At 40.7% G+C, this 23,073-nt stretch overlaps 4 protein-coding genes and 1 long non-coding RNA gene across 8 annotated transcripts in view; 4 read left to right on the plus strand and 1 right to left on the minus strand.

Moving 5' to 3' along the window:
- On the plus strand, positions 1 to 7,318 carry ssx2ipa (synovial sarcoma, X breakpoint 2 interacting protein a). The gene is made up of 14 exons (XM_004542887.3): positions 1 to 303; positions 1,126 to 1,258; positions 1,541 to 1,704; positions 1,903 to 2,112; positions 2,633 to 2,743; positions 2,842 to 2,977; positions 3,060 to 3,135; positions 3,225 to 3,405; positions 4,479 to 4,629; positions 4,765 to 4,901; positions 5,232 to 5,405; positions 5,503 to 5,620; positions 6,850 to 7,000; positions 7,159 to 7,318. The coding sequence occupies exons 2-14, from the start codon at positions 1,225 to 1,227 to the stop codon at positions 7,301 to 7,303; spliced, it is 1,788 nt and encodes a 595-aa protein (XP_004542944.1). The 5' UTR covers positions 1 to 303; positions 1,126 to 1,224; the 3' UTR covers positions 7,304 to 7,318.
- LOC105940745 (uncharacterized) lies at positions 3,997 to 17,877 on the minus strand. The gene is made up of 5 exons (XR_001167408.3): positions 17,782 to 17,877; positions 11,055 to 11,084; positions 10,791 to 10,871; positions 4,393 to 4,909; positions 3,997 to 4,267 (listed from the first exon to the last, which is right to left on the minus strand). It is a non-coding gene; the product is annotated as an uncharacterized LOC105940745 (long non-coding RNA).
- Positions 7,785 to 9,880, plus strand: gng5 (guanine nucleotide binding protein (G protein), gamma 5). The gene is made up of 3 exons (XM_004542886.4): positions 7,785 to 7,957; positions 9,115 to 9,257; positions 9,603 to 9,880. Exons 1-2 carry the CDS (start codon positions 7,877 to 7,879, stop codon positions 9,238 to 9,240), a joined length of 207 nt encoding a protein of 68 aa, XP_004542943.1. The 5' UTR covers positions 7,785 to 7,876; the 3' UTR covers positions 9,241 to 9,257; positions 9,603 to 9,880.
- gpt (glutamic--pyruvic transaminase) overlaps positions 12,625 to 23,073 on the plus strand; it is a 17,523-nt gene continuing 7,074 nt past the window's right edge. Inside the window, exons 1-6 of one of the 4 annotated variants that reach the window (XM_076876515.1) lie at positions 12,630 to 12,793; positions 16,092 to 16,175; positions 17,302 to 17,488; positions 21,561 to 21,650; positions 21,829 to 21,937; positions 22,087 to 22,220. In XM_076876515.1, the coding sequence (XP_076732630.1) occupies positions 17,351 to 17,488; positions 21,561 to 21,650; positions 21,829 to 21,937; positions 22,087 to 22,220 (471 nt within the window). In that variant the 5' untranslated portion in view covers positions 12,630 to 12,793; positions 16,092 to 16,175; positions 17,302 to 17,350. Of the gene's footprint in view, positions 12,794 to 16,091; positions 16,176 to 16,773; positions 17,489 to 21,560; positions 21,651 to 21,828; positions 21,938 to 22,086; positions 22,221 to 23,073 lie in introns of those variants that run through there. The other 3 variants (XM_004542884.6, XM_076876514.1, XM_004542883.6) reach the window with 3 other exon arrangements.
- Positions 12,800 to 16,074, plus strand: fuz (fuzzy planar cell polarity protein). Its single transcript, XM_076876517.1, has one exon. The coding sequence runs from the start codon at positions 13,105 to 13,107 to the stop codon at positions 14,401 to 14,403; it is 1,299 nt and encodes a 432-aa protein (XP_076732632.1). The 5' UTR covers positions 12,800 to 13,104; the 3' UTR covers positions 14,404 to 16,074.

Raw genomic sequence — 23,073 nt, forward strand, 5'->3', positions numbered from 1 at the left:
ATACTGGTTGCCTAACAACGGTGCCACCAATAACAATGCAGTTTGATTGGACGACAGCGGAGGAATAGACTTCAAAAAAAAAAAAAATACAAACGCCGCAGCAGCCAGAGTCTGCCCATTAACCTGTGGAGGTATTTTCTGGGCTGTGTCGGGAGTTTTGATACTTATTGCCGCTGTTGACAGGATGTTGACTGGAGTCTACACTGGAGTTGGAGGTGTTTTCAGGGAAGGAGTGTATTAACCGTGCCAGCAGCAGCACGGAGCTAAACTGTTGGATTTAGTTGACCCGTTTCACGCCCTTGAGTGAGTATCTTTGTAGTGTTGTCATGTTAGCATGGCTATTAATTATCCTGTTGGCTAACTAACATCACGGGGGAGACACGGCATGTGTGAACGTTATTTATGCTTAGCAGCGTTAAGCTTCTAAGGTATTTCTCTATAGCCATGTAGAGGTCTAGCAAACGACACAGCAAAGTAAGCAAGCATGTTTGCTGGACTACGTACGTTTAAGCAGCTCCTGACGTTAAGCATTGAGTGCGTCACGTCGTAGCACGTCTGACTTTATCGCCTCCTCAGTGTATGTATTTCTAGATAAAAGCTGTGTAAGCTCTCTGCTTCATTAGATAAACTGGGAAGAGTTGGCTTGTGAGGCAGCAGGCATTTCCCATGATTGGTGGTTGCGTCCAACCGTTTTTACACGCCCCAGCTTTTCAGTGCACCGTTTTTTCTTTTTATTCATCAACACAATGAAACTGTACCTGAATGCAAGTCACGGCATTAAGGCTGTGGGAGTGGCCCCTTTAGTTTAGTGTGTGGTTCAGCCTGTTTCACCGAGCATGTCAGTGATTAAAGTTAAAAAACAAACGCGTAGAACAAATGAGTCTGCCAGATTTACTCTCTGTAATGGATTCTCTTATTTTTATCTCTGTAATCCTTTGGTTTGAGGCTCAGATCATCTTACAGCCCAGCAGTTTGGATGCCAGTAACCAATAGGAGCACCCTCCTAAAACCCATTCGAATCCCCCTCCAAACCGGCACACATCTGACAGTTAATCCTGTAAGGATGAAGCTTCGGCTCAGATTATCTGTTGCTGGTCTGTCTCATGACTTGATGCTCTGTTGCAGCGCTCTGTTCCAGTGCTGTCCTCTGATTCACAACCCCCGGCTGCTTAATCCATCTCCCTGGTGACAACTTATGACCTCGTGTCCTGATGTGTTGGTGACATGGGAGAGTGGTGGACAACTGAGGCATCAATGGGTAACTTTTGTGTGTGTGTGTGTGTGTGTGTGTGTGTGTGTGTGTGTGTGTGTGTGTGTGCTAAAACGATGCATTTGATAGAGCACTTCAAGAATAGCAAGTCCCATTAGCTTTTTTTTTTTTTTTTTTTTTTTGGAGGGGGACTCTTTAGAGGTGACCCACATTTTTGTTCTCATTTCTCATCTGCAACCTAATTCAAGCCTCTCTTTAGAGGAAGAGAGCAGTAGATGTAATGTTTCCACAGTTTCAATATTTTTCCCTTTCTTTGTTCTGTGTTTACAGAAAACTATGAGATATCCAGCATATCACATGTTACGATGTCACCCTCGAGACAGAACAACTTTGTGTCATCGTACTCGTTTCCCTTGGCAAAAAGCTTCTACAGTGTAATAAGTGCCTTTTGCACAGAGGATAACATTCTTCAGTGCATTTCATACATCAATCAGGTATGGAAGGCCCTAGGATGATTATGATTATTATTATTATTATTATTATTATTATTATTATTATTATTATTATTATGATTGTTATTATGATTGTTATTATTACTACTTGAAGTGTTTGGTTTATATGCAAACGTTTTATTGTCTCCAAAAAGATAACCCCTAGACAAGGACATACTTTTAATTTCCATCCCCCCACAGGAGCTCGCCTCACTGGGCCTCTCCTCTACGTATATTGAGGCCACCTCACCAGAGGGGACTGGCCTGAATGCAGTACCGGCTCTGAATGCCATGTATGAGCTGCTACAGATTCACAGGCGAACTATGAGCACTGTAGAAGGGCTTGAGAAAGAGCAGCTAAAGAAATCCAGCACCATGGAGCTTATGCAGACGAGCAATACCAGACTCAAGGCATGTATAACCGCTGATCTTTCTTTTAATGTACTTCCAAGAGAGAAAGTGTCTCTTTCGTTTCTCTGTGGAGCCAACATTTTATTTCTTCGTGCTATAATCTGCGTACAGATGTCTTGGAGTAAAGGTGGAGTAATGCAGTGTCACATTTTTCACCTCTTAGAGATATGAAAACACGGTAGTGTGTAAACACTGTGAATATCCCCACTGAACATTGTCAGTCAAGCAAAGACGGACCTTTTAGAGCTGTGTGCTGGGAGGTCTTGACGTGCTTTCTGTCACTTTGATGGTATCTGGTTGTGATGCATAGTCCCTCTGTTTTGTTTTTTTTGTTTGTTTTGTTTTTTTCTAAACATGCTGCTAGAAAAAATAAAGGTCATTTGATTCACATAGAATTTCATTTGATTATTATTTATTTGTAGTGTATTTTTTTTAGTTTATTAGATTATTTAATTTGATTTATAGAAAATCTTCAGACGGCACATAACAGTTACGTCATGTATCATGTGTTTCCTTCCAGGATCAGTTGGAACTGTCAATAAGGGAGAAATCTGGTCTGCATGAAATGGAGAGGCAGCTGCAACTGAAAATTAAGACTTTGCAGAGCTGCTTAAAAACAGAAAAGGATGAGGTAAAGCTTCTTCTTACACTGTGGTTTTGTTACTAATACTAGTTATTTCAGGATGCAAAAACCTGACAGCTTGTAAATAATCAATTATTTCTGGACAGGTCCAGAAGCTCCAAAGTATCATTGCTAGCCGTGCCTCTCAGTACAGTCATGATGCCAAAAGAAAAGAGAGAGAAGCTGCAAAGCTCAGAGAGCGCCTCAGCCAGCTGCTGGTTGACAGAAAGGATAAGAAACTAGGTAAATGTGCTTAACTTAAACAAACAATGATTTGCATAATTTTGTGTCAGTTCTGTTGGATTTTCTGTTTTTCCTCAAATAGCTATCGATGTACTGAATTCCTTGGGACGGTCAGATGGGAAAAGGGGTCACTGGAAGACTGCAAAAGCGACAGCCAGGTATTTTGAAAGTGAAATTCATTTAACCATGTAAACTGAAAAATGTGTAGTATTATTTGCATAAACTGATATGTCATTGATTTCTGCAGCCACGAGGGTGAGATGTACAAGTCTTTGCTCAGTGACTACGAGGCAAGTCAGAAGTCTTTGATGCTGGAGAACGCTGAGCTTAAGAAAGTCCTCCAGCAGATGAAGAAGGAGATGATTCATATCCTGAGTCCACGCAGTTCTTCTGGCCGAGGAGCCACTGCTGATGACAGCCTGGAGCAGGTATTTGAGAGAGACACACACACACACACACACACACACCCCTCTGGTAGATGGGTTTGAAAAGATTGATGGTTCTCTTATGGACAGGAAACCATCCAGATGGTGAATCATGAAGCTGTTCAGGGCTTTGTTGTAAATTACTTTAGATCATTAGAGGTGGGAATCAATATGATATTATCACAATATTATTGTGAATTTTTATTTTATTTTTTTAACGCTATACTGTATGTTGCTATCAGTCTGCAGTCGGATAGGGTCAAGTTGGTAATCACATGCAATAAGTTCCTGATGAGACAGAAACTAACTGTGATTGTCAAAAATATCACTTCTAATCCTGTCTATAGAAAGTCACATTTAACTATTACATTTCCATTGGCAGCTGGTTGAGTCAAATTCTCTCGAGTTGTGCTCACTGACAAAGCCTCATTCAAATTGATGGAAACAAGGTAGCAGTTAGTCTGCATTTAGAAATTAGACGGCATTTATTTGAAGGTTTTCAAATAAATGCCGTCTCTCCTAGAGTGATTTCAGTCAATCAAGTCAGACTGCAACTGTTTGTAGAAAGGTTACCTCGTATAAGTTGAGATGAGCCCCCTTATTCATAGCATTTTCATTTATTTAAAATGTCAATATTTGGTGTCACTGTATCGATACAATATCGCCATAGAAAATATGTTCCTACATACGTACACACATGTGGTAGTGACGAGAATCCCTGAGAGTATCTGGGCAACAACAAGGAATGAGACGCCATCTTGTGGTGTTACTTGGTGTTGAAGTAGAATATTTAACAAAGCAGACCAATACGTTGTCTTACGCAACCTTGACAAATGGACTCAGCCAATACACCAATAGATCATACCTGTAAGCGAAAGTGGTACAATTCTTTAGTCTTGTTACCATATTAAATTGTTGCTTTTGTTTGTTTTTTGCATAGAGATACTTTCAAAATACAAAGAGCACTAAAACTGGTCCATAAATGTTTACCAGAGTATTAGAAATGACATGTCTGAAGTTCAGATCTCCTGATTTCCTCCTTTTAAGCCCACTATATTGTTTTGGCTGATTTGCAGCATCATGATTCAGATGGGGAGGAGAAAACGGGAGACACCAGCAGAGAAACTCTGGATCAGTCCTGTGAACATGCCAGGGAGCAGCTAACAAACAGCATCCGTCAGCAGTGGAGGAAGCTGAGGAACCATGTGGAGAAATTAGACAGCCAAGGTAGATTCGGCGTAGACATAATGGCACAACTTTAAACATTTTTCATCTGCAAAACCTTTCTTATGTAGCTGAATGTGTCATGCCTGGAAAGAAACCAAAATTATCAGCTTATCCATTTGGTTTTTGTTTGTCAAGTCTCTCAAGTGCAGAATCAGCTGGAGTCAAATAAAGAGATGATACCTCTGGAAACCCACGAGGATGAGATGGAGAGGATGAGGTGTGAAGTCCAGCAGTGCAAAGAGTTCATTCATGCACAACAGCAGCTACTTCAGGTCAGCATCTGATGAGAGGCAGTCAGTGTGTTTACAAAGGGGGGGGACATGTGTGTGCACGGGTTCTTACTATCTTGGTGGGGACCAAAATCCAGGTCCCCACAGGGTTGGAGGCATTTTTCACACTTAAAATATGGTTTTACTGTCAAGGTTACAATTGGGTTATGGTTAGGTTTAGGCTAAGGGTTAGGGTAAGCGGCTAGGGAAAGCATTATGTCAATGGGATGTCCCCACGAGGATGTTTCTGGCCTGTTAGTCAGTATCAAAAATGATTTAGGAACATTAAGAAATAATGTGCTATCAAAGGAATAACCACTCCTGCTTTTGCAGCAACAACTCAACACCTCGTTTGACGATGAGACTGCCGCTCTCCTTAATGACTGCTACACACTGGAGGAGAAGGAGCGTCTCAAAGAGGAATGGAGGCTCTTTGAAGAACAAAAGAGAAACTTCGAGAGGGAGAGAAAGAACTTCACCGAGGCTGCTATTCGTCTGGGCCGAGAGGTACTGAAGGCTTCTGATTTGGTCCCGTAGTTAAATTGAGCACACATTGTGATGGTGGTGCATTTATTTCTTTGGAATCGTTTTTTTATTTCGACAGAAAAAGGCCTTTGAAGAGGATCGCGCTTCATGGCTCAAGAATCAGTTTTTGAATTTGACTCCCTTTACAGACCGAAGGAGATGCTCCTCATCAGATGGTCACAGTGCCTTATCAGTTAGTAAGTTGGTGCAATTTAAATTAAGGTGCTTTCTGGAGTGGGTGGTTGAATGACATAGCCTCTCAGTGGTTAAATGTTTTACTTACTAAAATTGGGCACAATTGCAACCCCATTTCTGAAAAAGTTGGGATGCTGTGTAAATGCAAAGAATTTATTTTATTTATTTATTTTTAATTCCAGATTTTTATTCAGGGTAGAAACAACGACACAGAACGCATCAAATGTTTTAAAATGGACAATTGTAAGAAAAATATTCACTCATTTTGAAATTCGATGCCATTAACAGTTTACCACTGAGCAGCATCCCCTCTTCTTTCTATCAATCGTCCATAAAATCTTACAAGAGAACAGTTTTCCGCTTTGCCACAGTCCATTTAAAAGCGTTTTAATCCATAGAAGATGTCAGCATTTCTCGATCGTGTGCAGATATGGTCTCTTCTTTACATGATGGAGCTTCCACCTGTATTTGTGGGAGGCACAGCAAACCATGAGAGATTTCTGGAAGTTTTCCTGAGCCCGTGTCGTTACTTCCATGACAGAATCGTATCTGATTTTCATGCAGTGCTGCCTGAGAACCCAAAGATCAGACATCCAGTGTTTTCAGCCTTGTCCCTAGCACACAGAGATTTCCCCAGATTCCTCCAATCCTTTCAATCTCATTTACTGTAGATGATGACATATTCATGGTCTTTGCAATGTTATTTTAAGGAACACTATTCTGAATTTTGTGAACCCATTTCCATCTTTCCTTTCTAGAAACTCAGCCTCTCTAAGATGCACTTTTCCTTTTCTTTTTTTTAAATGCACTCCATCATATTTCTGTTACTAACTAACCGATTTACTTGCGAAATGTTCCTCCTGCTGTTCTTTAGTACCACCTACTGTTCCAATCTGTTGTGGCCTCTGTCTGAGCTATGAAATGTGTCACTCCCATCAAATTTAAAATGAACCAATATTTCCCCCCCCTCAGTTTAAACACTGGATCTGTTTCCTATGTTCTATTGTGAATACAATTTATGAGCTATCCAAATCATTGCACAGCTCCACAATATCACATCGCCAAGTCATTCTTGTTTATTCAGTACCATCTGCTTGGGGACATCAGTGTGAAAGCTACAAAAACTTGGTGTAAGAGAAAGACTAACAAATAATCATTTTCTAATACTGCATATGAACACCTAATGCATTACCAGAAAACTGTTGTCCTTAAAACACGGTCTGTATTGCAGGAAGTGAGCCAGAGATCAGGTCTTCAGTGAAAGCTCAGCTGGCCAAATCATCTACCTACACGACGTTCTCCACTCCCAGATCTTCACAAAGTGCTGCTGTGCCATCAACTCCTGAACTTTACCGGACACTCCGCTTAATACCAGAAAGCAGGTATTAGTGAGTTACTAGATAACTGTTTTCAGGGACTGCATTTCATTCATGCAGTGAAATGCTCTGCACGATATTAAATGTGAATGTCTTAACAACAGATGCATGAATCAGTGAGGATAAGAGACTCTTACTTATTGTATATATTTTTCTCTTTTTAGTTCCTCCAGACATTCAAATCGAGGACTCTGGCAAGAGTGTAGCACCATTGAAGATGGAGATAATCGGGTCAAGGCAAAAAACGGAGGTCGATGCAGTGACTTGAGTATTTTCTCTATGGGTGAAGATGAGAACAGCCTCAATTAAAGAACTTTTAAGTGCCTTTTTTGTTTTTATCTCTGCAACAAAGTTTAGTTTCAATCTGTGGCTGAAATCCATCAGCTCTGAGCAATCATTTTTCAATGGATGTGCACAGACAATTCACCAAAGCTTGATCACACAAGAAAGCACTTTAAGTCTGCCATAGCTCATTTCTTTACTGACAATTCAGATTTTAAGCTGTTTCAAGGAAGGGTACCAAGCAATGATAAGAGTGTGTTGTAGCCAGAAATTCTTTTCTACCTGTTGATTGTACTGAAATTACCTTTTATGTTTACATAATCTATAAGTATAAATTATGACTTGAAGTATGTATTGCATTAACATTAGATCGATTAGATCTGCTCTCAAGAAGTAATAACAATAAAGATGTTTTTTAATATAATGAAATAAGTTTCCCTTTCATTTGTCGCCCCCTGGTGGATTGAATCGGGAGTTGCAATTAAGTGTGAACAACCGGAATCCGGATATCGTCATCTTTGCTTTTGTCTCAGCAGCAACCAGCGTAGACGTGTTTCCCTCCGCCCAGCGTTTTATTTCAATCACAGAAAAGGCATAAAAATGTCGGGTTCATCCAACCTGGTGACCATGAAAAAGGTGGTACAGCAGCTTCGTTTTGAGGCGAGCATAAACAGAGTTAAGGTAAGTAAAAGTGACTTTTTTTCCCCTGACAATTAATGGAAAAATCTGCGAACAGCGCTAGCTGTTGCTGGATGCTAGCACCGTGATGCTAATTTGGCCGAGAGTATCTGTGAAGCAGGGCGTTGTTTGTACCGAGGGGGAAGTGTTGAAGTTTCGCGCTGCTTGTAATCATAAAACAACGCCCGAGCAACATAAGATGACGACAAGATAGCTGTAGTTGGTTACGAATTTAACGAAGCGATTTAAGATCAAATGTTAAAACTCTAGCTTCGCAATAGCCCCCCCCCCCCAAGTGTAGCTAATGGTTTTACTTGACAAAATAATTATTCAAAGTAAGGTACTAGATGGTAAATTTCTTAAACTTACAGACCAGGGAAACGCCATGTATGAGACGGATGTATTATTTTGTTTTAATTTTTGTAAACTAAGTGTAGTGGGCATTCCTTTTTGAATTCACATTTTATGTTACTAATTATGTTATAAGATTTGAATAGGTAACTTGACATAAGCACATGATTGATGAATAATGAGAATGATCGTTTTTATTAGCTACTTCTGCAAATTCAAACACTGAACGTTTTTTCCAAATACTGTCTATAACGACATTCAAACAACCTAAAAGACTGGATTCAGTCATGGTTGGAGAAGATGTGCCTTGTTTACAGTTCCATGTAAATGAAGAGCGTCTATTTTAAAAGAATTCTTGCATTTCCAGTTGTACCACAAGCAAAATTGGATACCAAGGCTTCATCTCTGATATTGGTCGGGCTTAAAAAGTGCATTCTACAGTTTCCTTCAGTTGTGCAGTGGAGTATTATTAGCCCTGTTCAGGTCTGCATCTTCAGGGGTGGCTGGTAGAGCAGGTCATCTGCCAATCGGAAGATTGGTGGTTCAGCCCCTAGGTCCTCCAGTCTGTATGGCAAACATTCTTGGGCAAGATGCTAACCCCGATGTTTGATAAACCTTCCAATAATGGCTGAATGAGCCATGTTATATAAAGCACTTTTACTGCTCAGGTAGAGTAGAAAAGCACTATAGAAGATCCAGTCCATTTTCCATTCTTCCCAGCTACAAAAAGCATCATACAGGTGACTGAGCAGTCATTCAAAAATATTGGGATGCACCTGCTCTAAGTGACTTTTTCTTGTCTTCACCAGGTTTCTCAGGCAGCTGCAGATCTACAACAGTTTTGCATACAGAATGCTCTCCAAGACCCCTTGCTCACCGGTGTGTCATCCAGCACCAACCCTTTCAGGCCACAGAAGGTCTGCTCCTTCTTGTGAAACCTCTGTGTCCATTGGTAAGCCAGCCACACTTTTGAATATGCACATACATGTTCTGTTGCTGCGCTACACATGCCGTCTTTACTGTGTATTCAGATTTCTTTCTTGAATTGAAAAACCTCTCAGACTTGACAGTAACATTGACAGTATTTTCTAATAAATTGATGTAACGCTTGTGTGACCTGCAGGTGGATACTAAAAGAGTTGCTTTTTTTTAATACTATGAAACTTTGTTTCAGTTTATACAAATACTGTTGCATTGTAAATCAGTAAAAATAGTCTGAATAAAATCTTCTCATCCTGAGCTGTTTAACCATTTAAAATGATCATCTTTTCTTTTTTCCCTTCCTCTTGTTCTGTAGGCCTTCATTTTGATGCTACAGGGAAAAATTGACCTCAGCACTGCTCCTTATGCCAAGCCATTATACTGCCACGGGAAATCTCAAAAGTAGAACTCGATGGATTTAAAACAGGAAGAAGACTGGCTATTTTTAGATAAGGTAGAAGACAGGAGACGGTATTATTTTCCACGGCACAGTGTGATTTTTGACTCAATTATTGTGCCTTTTCTATTCTATTTTAGTCATCACTGTTCTCAACTTTTTTGTATTTAATGAATAAAATATTCTTTACTACTCAAGTTATTGCCATTATCTTTTTCTTGTTTAAAACAAAATCAGAATTCAGCAAATTGATATAGTTCCATATTATTGTCAAATTCAGCTAATATGAGGGAAATTACTTTCATGTAGCCTTGGAGGCAACAGTTATGGAAACAGCTTGTGTATGAATCATTAAATGGACCAAAGGAAGAGTTTGGGTCAAATTATGCTGCATTATACATGAAATTGGTGATGGGTGAAGTACTTCGATCTGTTTCTTGAGCCAAAATTAAAATGGGCACAGTGTAAAATTTATAGCAACTCTATATTTTCATGCTGTTTTTTATTTTTATTTTATTCTTTTTTTGCAGTGTCCCAGGTCATGATCGGGACTCCAAACTGTGATATTTAAATGTGCATACACAGAGTTTATAGTGCATTAAATTTGACAGGATTTGTTTCCTGTATTCAACTTACTGTACCATACCACCTTTATAAATAAAGCACTTTAAAATAAACCAGGGTCCACAAAGTGGTGTACATATACAAATAGCATAAGCAGAAAATAAATGAAAACATGAATAGAGAATTAGGGGAAAAAAACAGTCAACTTCTTAAAAAGTGCTAAAGGCTTCAGCAAATAAATGTTTTCTGAGTTTTAAACTCAGAAAGAGAAGAGGTCTGCTTAACCTGCAAGGCCAGATCATTCCACAACTTTGGAGCCGCTATAGCAAACGCACGGTCACCTCTAAATTTACGCCTAGTTTCGGCACCTTAAGGAGCTGCTGATTGGAGGACCTAAGGGAGCAGGCAGGCTGTAGTAGCTCAGTAGTTCAGGGACTCTGAAATTAGACCCAAGGGGTAGCAGATATAGGGAGAAAAGAAGGCCTCAACCTGAACCCTGTAGGACTCCACATTGAAGAGAAGCAACAGAGGATACAAACTCACCAAGTTTCACAGAGAAAGTTTCCTCTGCCAAATAAGATCTGAACCACTGCAGTGCAGTACCGCTAACACCCACCAACCGCTCTAAATGAGAAATAGAAATTTTATGATCCACTGTATCAAAGGCAGCAGTTATATCTAAAAGCACAATAATAACACAGTTACCTGAGTCAACTTAGAGTAATATAGTCAACTACATTTATGATACAGGATGTGGAAGAACTTGACAGGAAATGTATATTATAGGAATTTTATGGTATGACATACTGCAAAAAGTCTGCTGCCATATCTTGGGATCTGGAAATGGGAAAGGAGACCAGCACTTTATTGAAATGTATGTAAGCACACATGGAAATCCAGTCTGAACAGTATTGAAATACGTGGAAATATAATCTATAAGCAAAAATGGTTTGTCCACGTCTAAAGGGTTTGAAAGTCAATATTTGGTGTGATGACTCTTCAAAACCTGAACTCTGAGACAAGCTTTCCAGTAATTTCTTTAAGGAGTCTTCAGGAATAGTTCTCCTGGCTTCTTGAATGACAATCAAAGCTGTTTGGATGTTTGCTGCGTTCTGTTCTGTCAAGTTGTTCCCACACTGATTCAATATTGTTGAGACCTGGGCTCTGGGGAGGTCAATCCACGACTGAAGGTGGCCCACTGTATTTTTCTATCCAACTATGCTTTGACTGTATTGGCAGATCCCTGTCATGATAAAAAATTAAGTTGTTACCCATCGGATGGTTTCCATATAGTACTAACATGGTGGAACAAAATCTAACAGTGGCAATGATGGCTGCGCTTCTATTGAGACCATTTCTTCTGTGAACAGTAGGTGGAAAAACTATGGAAGAGGATTAGGGCCACTGGGGAAAAAAAGGACATGTCTCCCCCTCCCAAATTCTGAGATTAAATTCTGGCTTTTTTCTCAGAATTCCAGAAAAGAAAAGGAAAAAGACGTGCCCAATCTTTTTTTCTCCAGTTGCCCTAATCCTCTTCCATAAAAACTGAAGTCCCAGATGCATTGTTTGCAAAAGCATGTATATGTGTGTGTGTGTGTGTATATATCTATATATCTATATAATTCCATTGTATGGGTTAGTAACAGGAGTCCTCTTTATTTTAAAAGTTAATATTATTGAATTACAGCAATTATTGATGATAAAATTGCATCTCATCTTTGATTTAAAACCTGGTTACTATCCCAGGACCACCCCAAACAAAAGCAATACAAAGAAATTACCTTCTCAAATCAAATCAAATCACTTTTATTGTCACATCACATGTGCAGGTACATTGGTACAGCACATGTGAGTGAAATTCTTGTGTGCGAGCTTCACAAGCAACAGAGTTGTGCAAAATACAATAATGTAAACAAGCAAAATACAAGAATGGCTACATCTGAAACTAATAAATATATGTACAATATATAATAGTATATGCATTCCTGGATGTGTATACTAAATATTTTTCTGTGTGTGTGTGTGTGTGTGTGTGTGTGTGTGTGTGTGTGTGTGTGTGTGTGTGTGTGTGTGTGTGTGTACACACATATTTTACAAATTAAATAGAGTAAGCAATAAATAAAATATATAAAAATATACAGAGTTGAGACATGTTCTCTATTCTCTATTCACATTTTTATTATATTTATATACAGAAGGACACTCTTTAGTCTGCTCTGTTGATTTGCAGCTTGCCTTTGTACAAACTGTACAGCATTTTGTATAACAATGTTCTGGGAAAATGATGAACTGGGCATCTTATCTGCTCGCGACTGTTGGTGAGCAGTTGGTTGAACTCTCGCGAGATGTGAACGTACGGAAATCACACCCGTGTTGAGAGTCGTTCCATGTACGCGGGCACTGAACCCAGGTCGGTCTCCATGTCCATCTCCTTGAGCGGTTACATCAGAGCTGTTAAGTCGTAACTGCAGCTCGACCAGCCGAATGAAACCGCTCTCATCAGTGTGAAGAATGAATCATGGGACAGCGTTACTGTGGAAACGACGGTAACTGCTTTTGTTAACCTGACATATTAACTACAGTTAGCTGACAAAGCTAGCCGGCAGAATATATCCGGGTATAGTAGCTAGATTTGCTGCTTGATAGCTTGTCTCATTGTTCGTGGCCGGTTCAGTGAGCTGGAAGAAAATGGATTACGTGATGCTAACGGCTCACCCTAGCTGATGCAACTTTACTCGGTCATTGTCATTATACAATCAGCTCATTTAAACCCGTTAGTTAGCTGGCTCAGTAATCTCATGCAGCTGAATAGCTAGATTGTTGAGCGTATGCATAACCTTAAATCACTACTGCCACGATGATGCTCCAGGATGGCGCTACACAGCTTCTTTGCCTCACAGCCAGCAGCGGGGTCCCTCTTTTCACAAGAGGAGCCTCCAAACAGCTGCCCTTCTCTGTCATAGGCTCTCTAAATGGTGTTCACATGTTCGGAGGTGGTCAGGGGGTAGTGTTGACCTGCTCTGAGACGCAAGGTGGAGGGAAGGTGGTGTGGAGACTTTTCCAGGACAGTGTGATACTCATCGCTGTGAGTGGAGGTGGAGATGGCGGAGTGGGCAGCAGCAAAGAGGAGGAGGCCCGTCTACAACGCCTCCTGGAGAATGTGTGGGGCTGCATGGTGCTGGTGTTAGGGCTGGATGAGCTGGTTAATGTCCGGAATGTTGAGAGGCTTAAAAGGGAACTCAGGTCCTGCTTCAGTCTTATTGATGAGCTACTGGAGGACAAGCAGGAGGGTATTCTGGGAAACCTTACACATTGTGCTGATTCACTGGTGCCCCCAAATCCTGCTCTTTTTCAGGAGGCAGTGGATGGTTTTGCTCAGGCTGCAGAAAGCGAGTTTGGTTGCCTCGTTGTTCATGGGCGAATCGCTACAGCAACTGAAAAGTGGTGGCGCCTCGCTCCGCAGGAAGTTGTCCTGCTTTCTGCTTTGATACGCTCACACTCAGCCTCTGGATCTGCTTCTTGTGATTACCCAATTTTCCTTCCTCATGGCAGCCCCACTGTAGCCCACCGTCTTCTCCGCTTCCAGCTGCTGCCCGGAGCAGACGTATGTGTGCTGTGCGGTCCAACCCCATCCCTGCATGGAGCTGAGACTGGGCTGGTGGGTCGTTTCTGGTCTCCTTTGGTCGAGACCCTGAGAGAGTGCCTGGCTGTTGGAGAACGCTGCCTACCAGGGTCTGTATCCGTTCGGCCTGATGTGCTGGCACTTCTTCTCATCAACCGTGAAACACGTCGCGCAGTCTCCTGTGTACGGACTTCCAATTACCATTACGATGATCCATTACTCTCCAGAGCCCGCTGCTGGGAGCTGCTGAAACTCTTTTATATCTTCAGCACATCACGGTACTTCACCCAGGAAGAGCCTTTATGTGTCTCCACAGAAGAAAAGGCTCAAAGAAGCAACACTGAAGACTTTCCTCTTGGATTCTCCCACCAGCCCCAACAATGTTATCTAGTTACAGAGGAATGCAAAAGCTATGGACTTCAAACACCACAGCACCAGCTGTTTCTGCTCATCTTACCATCTGTGCCCACGTTTGCACTGCGTACACTGGCTACACAGACTCTGTCTGATATAGTAGCAGCCACAGGGTTCTAATTGAATTTGCTGTTTAACACCTTTTTTTTTTAAATCACAGGTGAATATCTATAACATTAATGTGAATTTACATTTTCTTTACTGATTTACGCAAGCATATTATATGCTCACACACAAATCTCACATCATAAAGATAAGCTACTATTTTTGTAAAGACAGTTATTAACTGTGCACTGGTAAAATCTATGGTAGAAACAATGAAACACTACTCAAGCTCTTACAGTTTCTACTACGCTGCCTCTAATGCTGGCAAAATATAAAAACACATTGAAATGTTACACCAAAGTGCTTTGAGTTTTGTTTTGCATCACTGTTGCACAACTGCCCTGCCTCTCTATAAGCTGGTTATTACGTTAGAGGGCAGCACTGTTACAATGTGTATTAAAATATACTGGAGAATAATGTGAAGATGTTAAACTGGATTTAAAATTGCCTGCTGTTTTTGTATATTTTGTATATACCAACTATATTTTGTCTAAATATAGTTGGTTAATTTCTCTGGGTCTTGATTTCACTGAGTCAGTCATTCACGTGTTTTCTCATGTTGATGGGTCTGCCCACTACTGGCTGAGAGATTCATTGCAAAACTCAATAGCTGTAGAACAAAAAGTACAACGTCTAAACCACTTCCTAAATGAAACTAAATGTTTTCAATATTATTTAAGTCAGTCAAAGCTGAGTAATCAAAGTGGTCAAAACTGAACGTTTCCACCTCAGCATTCTTTGAATCAGCTGCTATTTTTGTGCAGTAACTTTAGTGTATTTAATAAAGCCTTGCACCGAGAGTATGAACGTTTTGAGTTACAAGCCCTCGAAGTATATGTCTGGGGCCCAAATGTGGCTGAGGAGACACAAGTACAGGAACTAGCTACATGAAATTTTGAAGTCTGAAAAGTACATTTAAGCTGTGTTTTAAAAACTGCAACCAGATCAATTTTATATCCAGCTGTACAACAGAAAGTACAACCTCAAAACCACTTCCTAAATTAAACAAAATGTTGTCAGTAGTATTGGAGTCTGTCAAAGCTAAGTCCTAAAGTTTAAATTAAATTACAGGCCCTCGAAGTATATGTTTGAGGCCCAAATGTTGCAGAGGAGACACAGAAATGTTGAAGTCTGAAAAGTACATGTAATCTGTGTTTTAAAAATTGCAACCAGTCCAATTTTATATCCACTCAAGTCTTGTTTGTGTGCAGAATGTATAGTTTCGGTAGCAAGACTGCACCAGTTTTATTGTCCATTATATAAAGTCACAGAAACAAGGACTAGCTACACTTTTTATTTGAGCTCAAATGTGTGTTTAAGATCATTTCTGTCTTCCAGCATGAAGAAATAATTAGAGTATAAAATGCTGAGAAAATTAAGCATTTCGAAAGCCCATAACCATAAAAATGTTCATAGTATGAGGGTAAAACTTTGCAGGGTTTCATTAAATATGCTTAAGTATTTATGTATTATAACCCAGCTAGTAGCAGGTGTAGAAAAATTTTCACATTTCTAGAAAGCCGTGAGACAACTTACATGCAAGGGGGGGAAAAAGATCATCTTTGCGTTACAAAAAAATTATTTTACAGGACTTGATGGTGTAATAACAGCTGTGATTACTGATGAAACACACCATTGCTGAATGAGCACTTCTGGTGGTGATGAATAAATGACAGTGTTTTTGCATTTCTCTACAACTGCAGCGATAAATTGAGGAACCCAATTGCACTCTCACGTTTCAGTGTGAAGACTCAGCTTTACTGAAAATCACTGAGGATCAGTAGCATGTAAGTGCTTTCTAGTCCTCGCTTCTCATCAGATGCACTGCACTCCATACTCATTCTGCATTTAGTAGAAGTTGCTGTGAGCCAGGAGACACAATCCTAGACAAAGACCACCCCATTCTGAAGTACCAGTGTTACCAGGCCAGACCTTATTCCTTATGTTTGACCCTTACTCCCAATGGCCTGGAAACACTGCTGAGCATGAGAAACGGTAATGCCTCCTTCTAATCCAGGAACAGTGTACGTTTTGTGCAGATTTTTACATAAACTGCAGCGTGATTCAGCTTATTCCTGTGGTACAAGGAAATGGAGATTTCTCACATTCTTTTGCATTAATCCACGGGGATTGGGACGTGAGTGAAGTTTAACAAAGCTGCAGTCCACGCAGGAGGGGCTTTGATAACTATTTAGTTCACTTCTGTCTCCACCCAGGCCGCGTGGGCATCTCGGGACAAAGAGAAAAGCGCGGTGAAGTTAACAGTCAGCAGCCGATTAGCTTATTTTCCGGCGTGGAGCAGTTTAGCCCGAGTAACCGGAGAACCGTCGCTGATTGACAGCATCACGGAGCGGCGGGTAACGGAGGAGAGCGGGTGGGATATAGATGGTTACACAAAAAGGGGAGGGGTACGCTCGCTGGCGGCCGTGTTGTTAAATATGCACCGCCTAAGAAAAAAGGCCCAGTGAAAACTTTGTGTAGACACAGTCGTATTTTGTCACCACCCTCAGATTTTGACGCAATATTTTTTTTTTTTTTTGGTCGAAACCTCCTTTTAACTTCAGCGCGTGCTAAAGGTTCGACTGTGCACGCGCGGAGTCGTTTTTAGGATCCCGGCGGTCACTCCTCTTGCTCAACTTTATTTTCACTCCTCTTTCTCCGGTGAAGCAACCGGCGCGGTACAGCTCGCTGTGCCCGCAGAAGTGTTTTCTAAAGTCGCTCGGCTGTTTTGAAAGAGTCTGGTAACATGTCAGCCGCTCGGATGCAGGTGCTCTCCTCCAGAAACGTCCGGCTTTTAAGCCGCGGGCGGAACGAGGTGTTTGCCGGTAGAAGCGGAGCGCAGCGGCCCGGCGGAGACCCCAGGACCCGCTCACTGACTTGTCCCCCTCTGTCATCCTCCTCTTCTCCCGGCAGAGCCCTATCGAGTTTGAGTGCGACGCGGCGTGGACTTCCCAAAGAGAAAATGTCCGAGAATGGGATCATGTCCCGGGCCAAGGTGCTGACCATCGACACCATGAACCCCACGGTGAAGAAGGTGGAGTACGCCGTGCGGGGACCCATCGTACAGCGCGCCGTGGAGCTAGAGAGGGAGCTCTCAGAGGTTTGTACAAGGGCGCCTAGAGTCCTACTTGAACACTACTTTGTGTCTCACTAGACAATAAAGACTAACTTCTGATGTGGCCATGTAAGATGAATGTATTGTGTGTGTGGGTGTATGTGTGCTACTTTGAAAGTTATTGCAAAGCTGTGAACCAATCAAATGCCACTCACCTCTCGTGCCTATTTTAATCTCATGGGACTTTAAATGTTACTTTGTTCTCAAGTCCTACAAAATGATAGATATGATTCCGTGAAAGAGTTTCAGTGTGTCAACAAGTTAGTGTATGTACTTACTTGGCTTGAATTGAAGATCAGCAGGTTAACTAGTGTTCTAATGTCTACGCACAAACTACTGTTGCCAAATAAAAGTCTTTGTTTACATTTGGTTAACTCCTCTACACGCCCTTATCAAAGTCTGTCAGAAGGCTACGTTTTGTCTCTCTGTGATGCACCTGGTTAATTTCTAACTTGTTTTTCAGCTGGTCTTATTGACTCCTTGTTTCTAAACGATGACTGCTTATGTAAAAATACAAACTGACCTCACAGCGAAAGTCCATAGTCTAATTTTTTCTGCATTCCAGCAAAAACTGTTGTCATTATGGTGAATTGAATTACTAAGAGAGATTTGCTCTCTTCTCCTAAAAATGAACTCTCAGCTCTTATATAACCACATTGAAATTAAGTAAATAATAGAAAAGTTTCTTTGCACTTTATTGGCACCAAATAAGAACCTGTTGCTAATTTCTCACTCTCTCTCTCTGCTCTGCTCAATCCCTTCTTCACAAGCTGTCTATGGTGATGTGGCAACCAGCTGTTAGTGTGCTGAGTGCAGTCTGGTGTGAAAACTGTCCTCTCTTGAGTGGTTTGCTTAGTTAAAGGATGAGTATGCGAGCGGGTTCTCGCTCAGGTCAAATGCACGGTAACATCGGGCAACAGGGTCTCTAATGACGGTGGTAGCCCTTTACCCAGATGGTTCAATTACTCCAAACATATTATGTTCTGTTTACTTTGACTGATGCTCATCCACAGATGAGCACTCTCTCTACATATGGGATTTTCTTCTCAGCTACAACAGTTATATCAGGTGCTAATTGATGTTTAGGTGCTCAAAAAGCAGACACAATTGTAGCTGGATTCAGTTGGTAGAAGCACAGTTAAGGTTTAAAGGTACAGGAGAATTTTCACAAGTGAAACAACTTTTTACAGCTGTTGGTAAACTGTAATAAACTTTACTACTAACTAAAACTAGTTCTCTAATTGCATACTGTTGCACAGCCAGAAGGGAGAAATGTATCTCAGTTAGGCTTACTCTCAGCTTCTCCATTTTTTCTGAAGCACTCACCAAATGATGCCAATTATGCTTGGAATTGTTCGTAGTTATTGCAGCACGCCTTACTCTTTTGTGGACAGCTGCTTGTTCAAACAGGTTTGGTTAGTCTTAGATCACTTTGGGAAATGAGTCAGAAAAATATTCTCTCTTTTGTCTGGGCATTAACCTCCTAAGACCCGAACTCTCCCACGGCATGCATTTTTGATTTCTCTTTGATATTTGGGCATATTGGGGCTCAATGAATGTAAAATCAAAGAATTACCAGATTTTTTTTTTGATTTTTTTTACCTGATTTTTGTTTCTAAGAAAAATGAGAGCCACATATGAGGATATTCATTTAAAATTTCGGTAGAACAGTAGCAGTATAATGTCCTCGTAAGTGGATATCAGGCCCTTGTAGAGCAATGTTGAGTATTTTGGTCTAAATAACCCAAAAGGTGATGTCCACATATGTGGACGCCAGGTCCTAGGAGGTTAAGCATGTACGCGCACACAAGAAGGCACGCTGTGTCCCCTGTTCTGTAAATTTTGTTTGCTTTTTGGATGAGGACCAGTATTGCATTGTGCCTTCTAGCATATACAAAGTATGTGTTGTTCAAAGAGCACAGAAACAAGACAAACTGCAACAACCTACTGTACCAGTATGCATATGCAGTGATAAATATCACACTGTCGTTGTTGTTTAGTTTTAATGAGCGGCTATCTGATAGTGAATGGGGCTGTTTGAATGAGCTGCCAGATATTTTAATTCTGCTGGAGCACTGTTAGCTGAACAAACCAAAGAAACAGACACATAAGAGTGCAAAGTGAATTTTTATAACAGACTTTTTGCTGCAAAATCGAAACTGTTGAAAGCCCCTCAGTAGAAAGAAACACTGCCTCTCCTGCTGGACCTTCAGTATTGTTTTTTTCTCCTGTTTTATAAGTGATGAACAAAAAGCACAGGCCAGGAGCAGAGGTCAGCCTTTTTTTTCTAAAAGATCAACATCATGAATGGATGCTTCTTTGACCCAGGGGTGTTATGCACACTGTCTAATGTTATTGGCTCAGCCTGAGAGACGCCTCTTGTGTGTGACCAATGGGAGAGCGAGGGAATCATGTTTCCTAAAATCTGAACTGGACTGGACAAATCAAATGTGTTGTTTGGATTTCTGCAGGGTGTCAGCGTGTAGTTTCACTGGTGGATTTTCTGCACTGTCGCACTGTGTCTTAACATCTGGTGTTAGCAGCATGTGTTTACGTGCATGTTTCTCTGTGTGGTTCACTGTATTGCTGTTTATCCTCCGTCAGAGGTCTCAGCTGGTCAGGAGATTATCTTTCAGACCTTGGAGTATTATATTATTTGCCTGGGAGACCATAAACAAATAGCTCTTATATAGATAATATTCATGGCTAATTATTTCAAACATTTAGCTTACTGTTGCTTCATGTAATCCATGCTGTTTTTATTTTTAAAGGTTGCACAAAAGAGATTGAAAGCTTTTTGTGTAATGTTAGTCTGTTTGTTTCACAAGGTTAATAGAAGTGATGTGATAAGCTGGTTTGCTCAGGTAGAAACTGTGTCTGCACATTTGACCTCCATCAAAGCTGTTCTAGACTCACTAAACTACTTTTCCAAGTGGTCTGCGTCTCCTCCTGAATAAACACAGCTTACACAAATGCTGTGCATGCATATCTGTCTTATCTGGAGTTTATATTTTACTTAAATGACCGGGTTCGTAGAATTTAATCATAAGCCTTGAGACTTTGTTTTATTAACTGTCTGTAAGAGTTTTGTTTTTTTGCTCCTTTTTTGAGGGGGTGGGGTGGGGGTTGTTATTTGTTTACATCAGCTTTTGTTGCTTATCAGCCATGCCTTTCTTTGGCTTTGTTGATGCATTACTGAACAAACAAACGACCCCCCCAACTTCCACCCAGAAAACTTGCTGACTGAAAAAAAATTAGAAAGAATTTGCATTTTTCTATAAAGCTGCTAAAACTTTCCCCAGTGTTTTTGTTCAGGATAATATCTGGGACATGACATTCAGTAAAGCAAACTAGGGATGCACAAATTGTGAATTTCTGGGTCGATTACTATTTTGCAGATAACCAGTGCTGATTTGACATTTAGAACAGCCAATAAATGTAAAAAGCGAAGAAAAAAACACAATGTTCAACCATGAGTGTTGATGTTGCATGTTTGACACTGTAGCTTCCCTGTTGTGGTGGAGGGAGGAGTCAGCTGATATACTGAAATATCAGATTTCTAACTCTCCACATATCACATCGGTCCTTAAAAATCGTCAGTCAGACTCTCGTACCTTTATTGTTTTCTGTTTTCTTCTTTTCTATTTTAGTTCTTTCTCTGACTGTCTTTCCACATTTAGCTAGCAGTAAACTGATATGACTCAGCAGATACAAATTAAAGTCACTGCCATGTGTAAATATCATACTATTCGTTGATAGGTGATTATCAATCATATCAGTGTCTGCCAACATGTTACTGGATCCCTAAAGCAACTTTTTAATTTTTCTGCATAACTTGCAGCTGCATAAAGTCTCATGTCCAGTAAACCAGTGTGGGGTCCGTGTGTATGGAACAGTTATGTATGTGTTTAAAAGAGTGCAGGCATAGTGTTAAGGTTATTTAGGTGCAGCTGATGGTCTTTGTCTATTTTTAAAAGCTTTTTGATGTATCAAAGTAGTTGTTGTTGTGTACAAAATGTATAGTTAAACTGCTGCTAATTGTGTTTATGTTTGACAGGGAATGAAGAAGCCCTTTGCAGAGGTCATTAAGGCCAACATTGGTGACGCGCACGCTATGGGCCAGCAGCCAATCACTTTCTTCCGACAGGTCTGCTCCTAAACCCTTCCCTTTACTTCTATCTAAATATAACAACTCTTTTCATGTTTGTTAATGTACTTCACACTAACGCTGACTCTTCATATACGTCATTGTCAGTGTGCCCGTTTTATGTAGTAATGCATGCAGATAATACACCCTTATGCTTACTCAATCTTGTTGTTTAAAGGTCCTGGCGCTCTGCTCCTACCCTGAACTGCTGAGTGACAGCACATTCCCAGAGGATGCTAAAAGTAGAGCATGCCGCATTCTGCAGTCTTGTGGCGGGAACAGTATGGGTGTGTATGAGGTCTAGGGGTTTTTTGTGTTAGTAATTATCACCCTTAGTCCTTTCATACACCTACTGAGTGATATATAGCCACTGCGGTGATTCTAGAGCTTGTGTTACTATAGCAGCTTGCATCGTCTCCATATGAATCTCCTTCAGGTTCCTACAGTGCCAGTCAAGGCATAGACTCTGTGCGTCAGGACGTGGCCCGTTACATTGAACGACGGGATGGCGGTGTGGCCTGTGACCCAGATAACATTTATCTCACCACAGGAGCCAGCGACGGCATTGTGGTACTGTGATTTATGTCTCCATTTTAGTTTTAATTATGCACATTTGTCTTGTAGCAACAGTGAAGGAAGTAGCTCGATTTTGATTTTGAACACTGAACTACAAAAACAGGCTTGTGAAATTAAAGCCTCAGCAGTGAGCCTGCTTTTAAAGGATGCATTGTACATGCAACAATTAGCAGGGAAATAAATACGTGTGAGAACAAATCTATTGAATGTCAGCCAATCAAAGAAAGGCTGAAACTGGATCACTGATGCATGAGCATTTTGGCTAGCTAGATGGGTATTACCTTCTCATGACCCCTTTCATGGGTTGTCTGGGCTGTTTAACGGTTTTGTTCTCCAAGAGAAATGACCTAAAACGATAGCATCTCTATCTGGCAGTAATGTTAGCTGGGTTTTTACTCAAATATAATATTTATTTTTCGTAGAATGCTCACAAAGAACTAATTTCTTGTGCATTTTTGTCGTACGTGTATATATTTGTTATATATTGCATTCAGGTTAAGCAAGATGCAGCCAAACTACTACGTAATTCGAAAATCTGATTATATGTACCGGTACATGCAGATGAGGGCACAATTATTAGCCCCAAAGTTTTTGTCAAAAATTTTCCAAGTGCTTTTTTAACAGAGCATGAGGTTTTAACATAGCATTTTTAAACATCCTAGTTTCTCTTAGAAAGCTTAAATTATTTCTATTTGCACACAATAACCTAATTATTTTTAGAAAACAACATCATAACCCTGCGGGGCCAGTGGGCAACGTGCAGATGTAGGTTTGCAAGAATTCGAGAACAAGGTAACATAGGAGTTTGAAATTGATACCATAGAGGTATCTGTAAAAGTCTAAGACT

The sequence above is a fragment of the Maylandia zebra genome, linkage group LG18 (genome assembly GCF_041146795.1).
Source record: "Maylandia zebra isolate NMK-2024a linkage group LG18, Mzebra_GT3a, whole genome shotgun sequence".
NCBI lineage: Eukaryota > Metazoa > Chordata > Actinopteri > Cichliformes > Cichlidae > Maylandia > Maylandia zebra.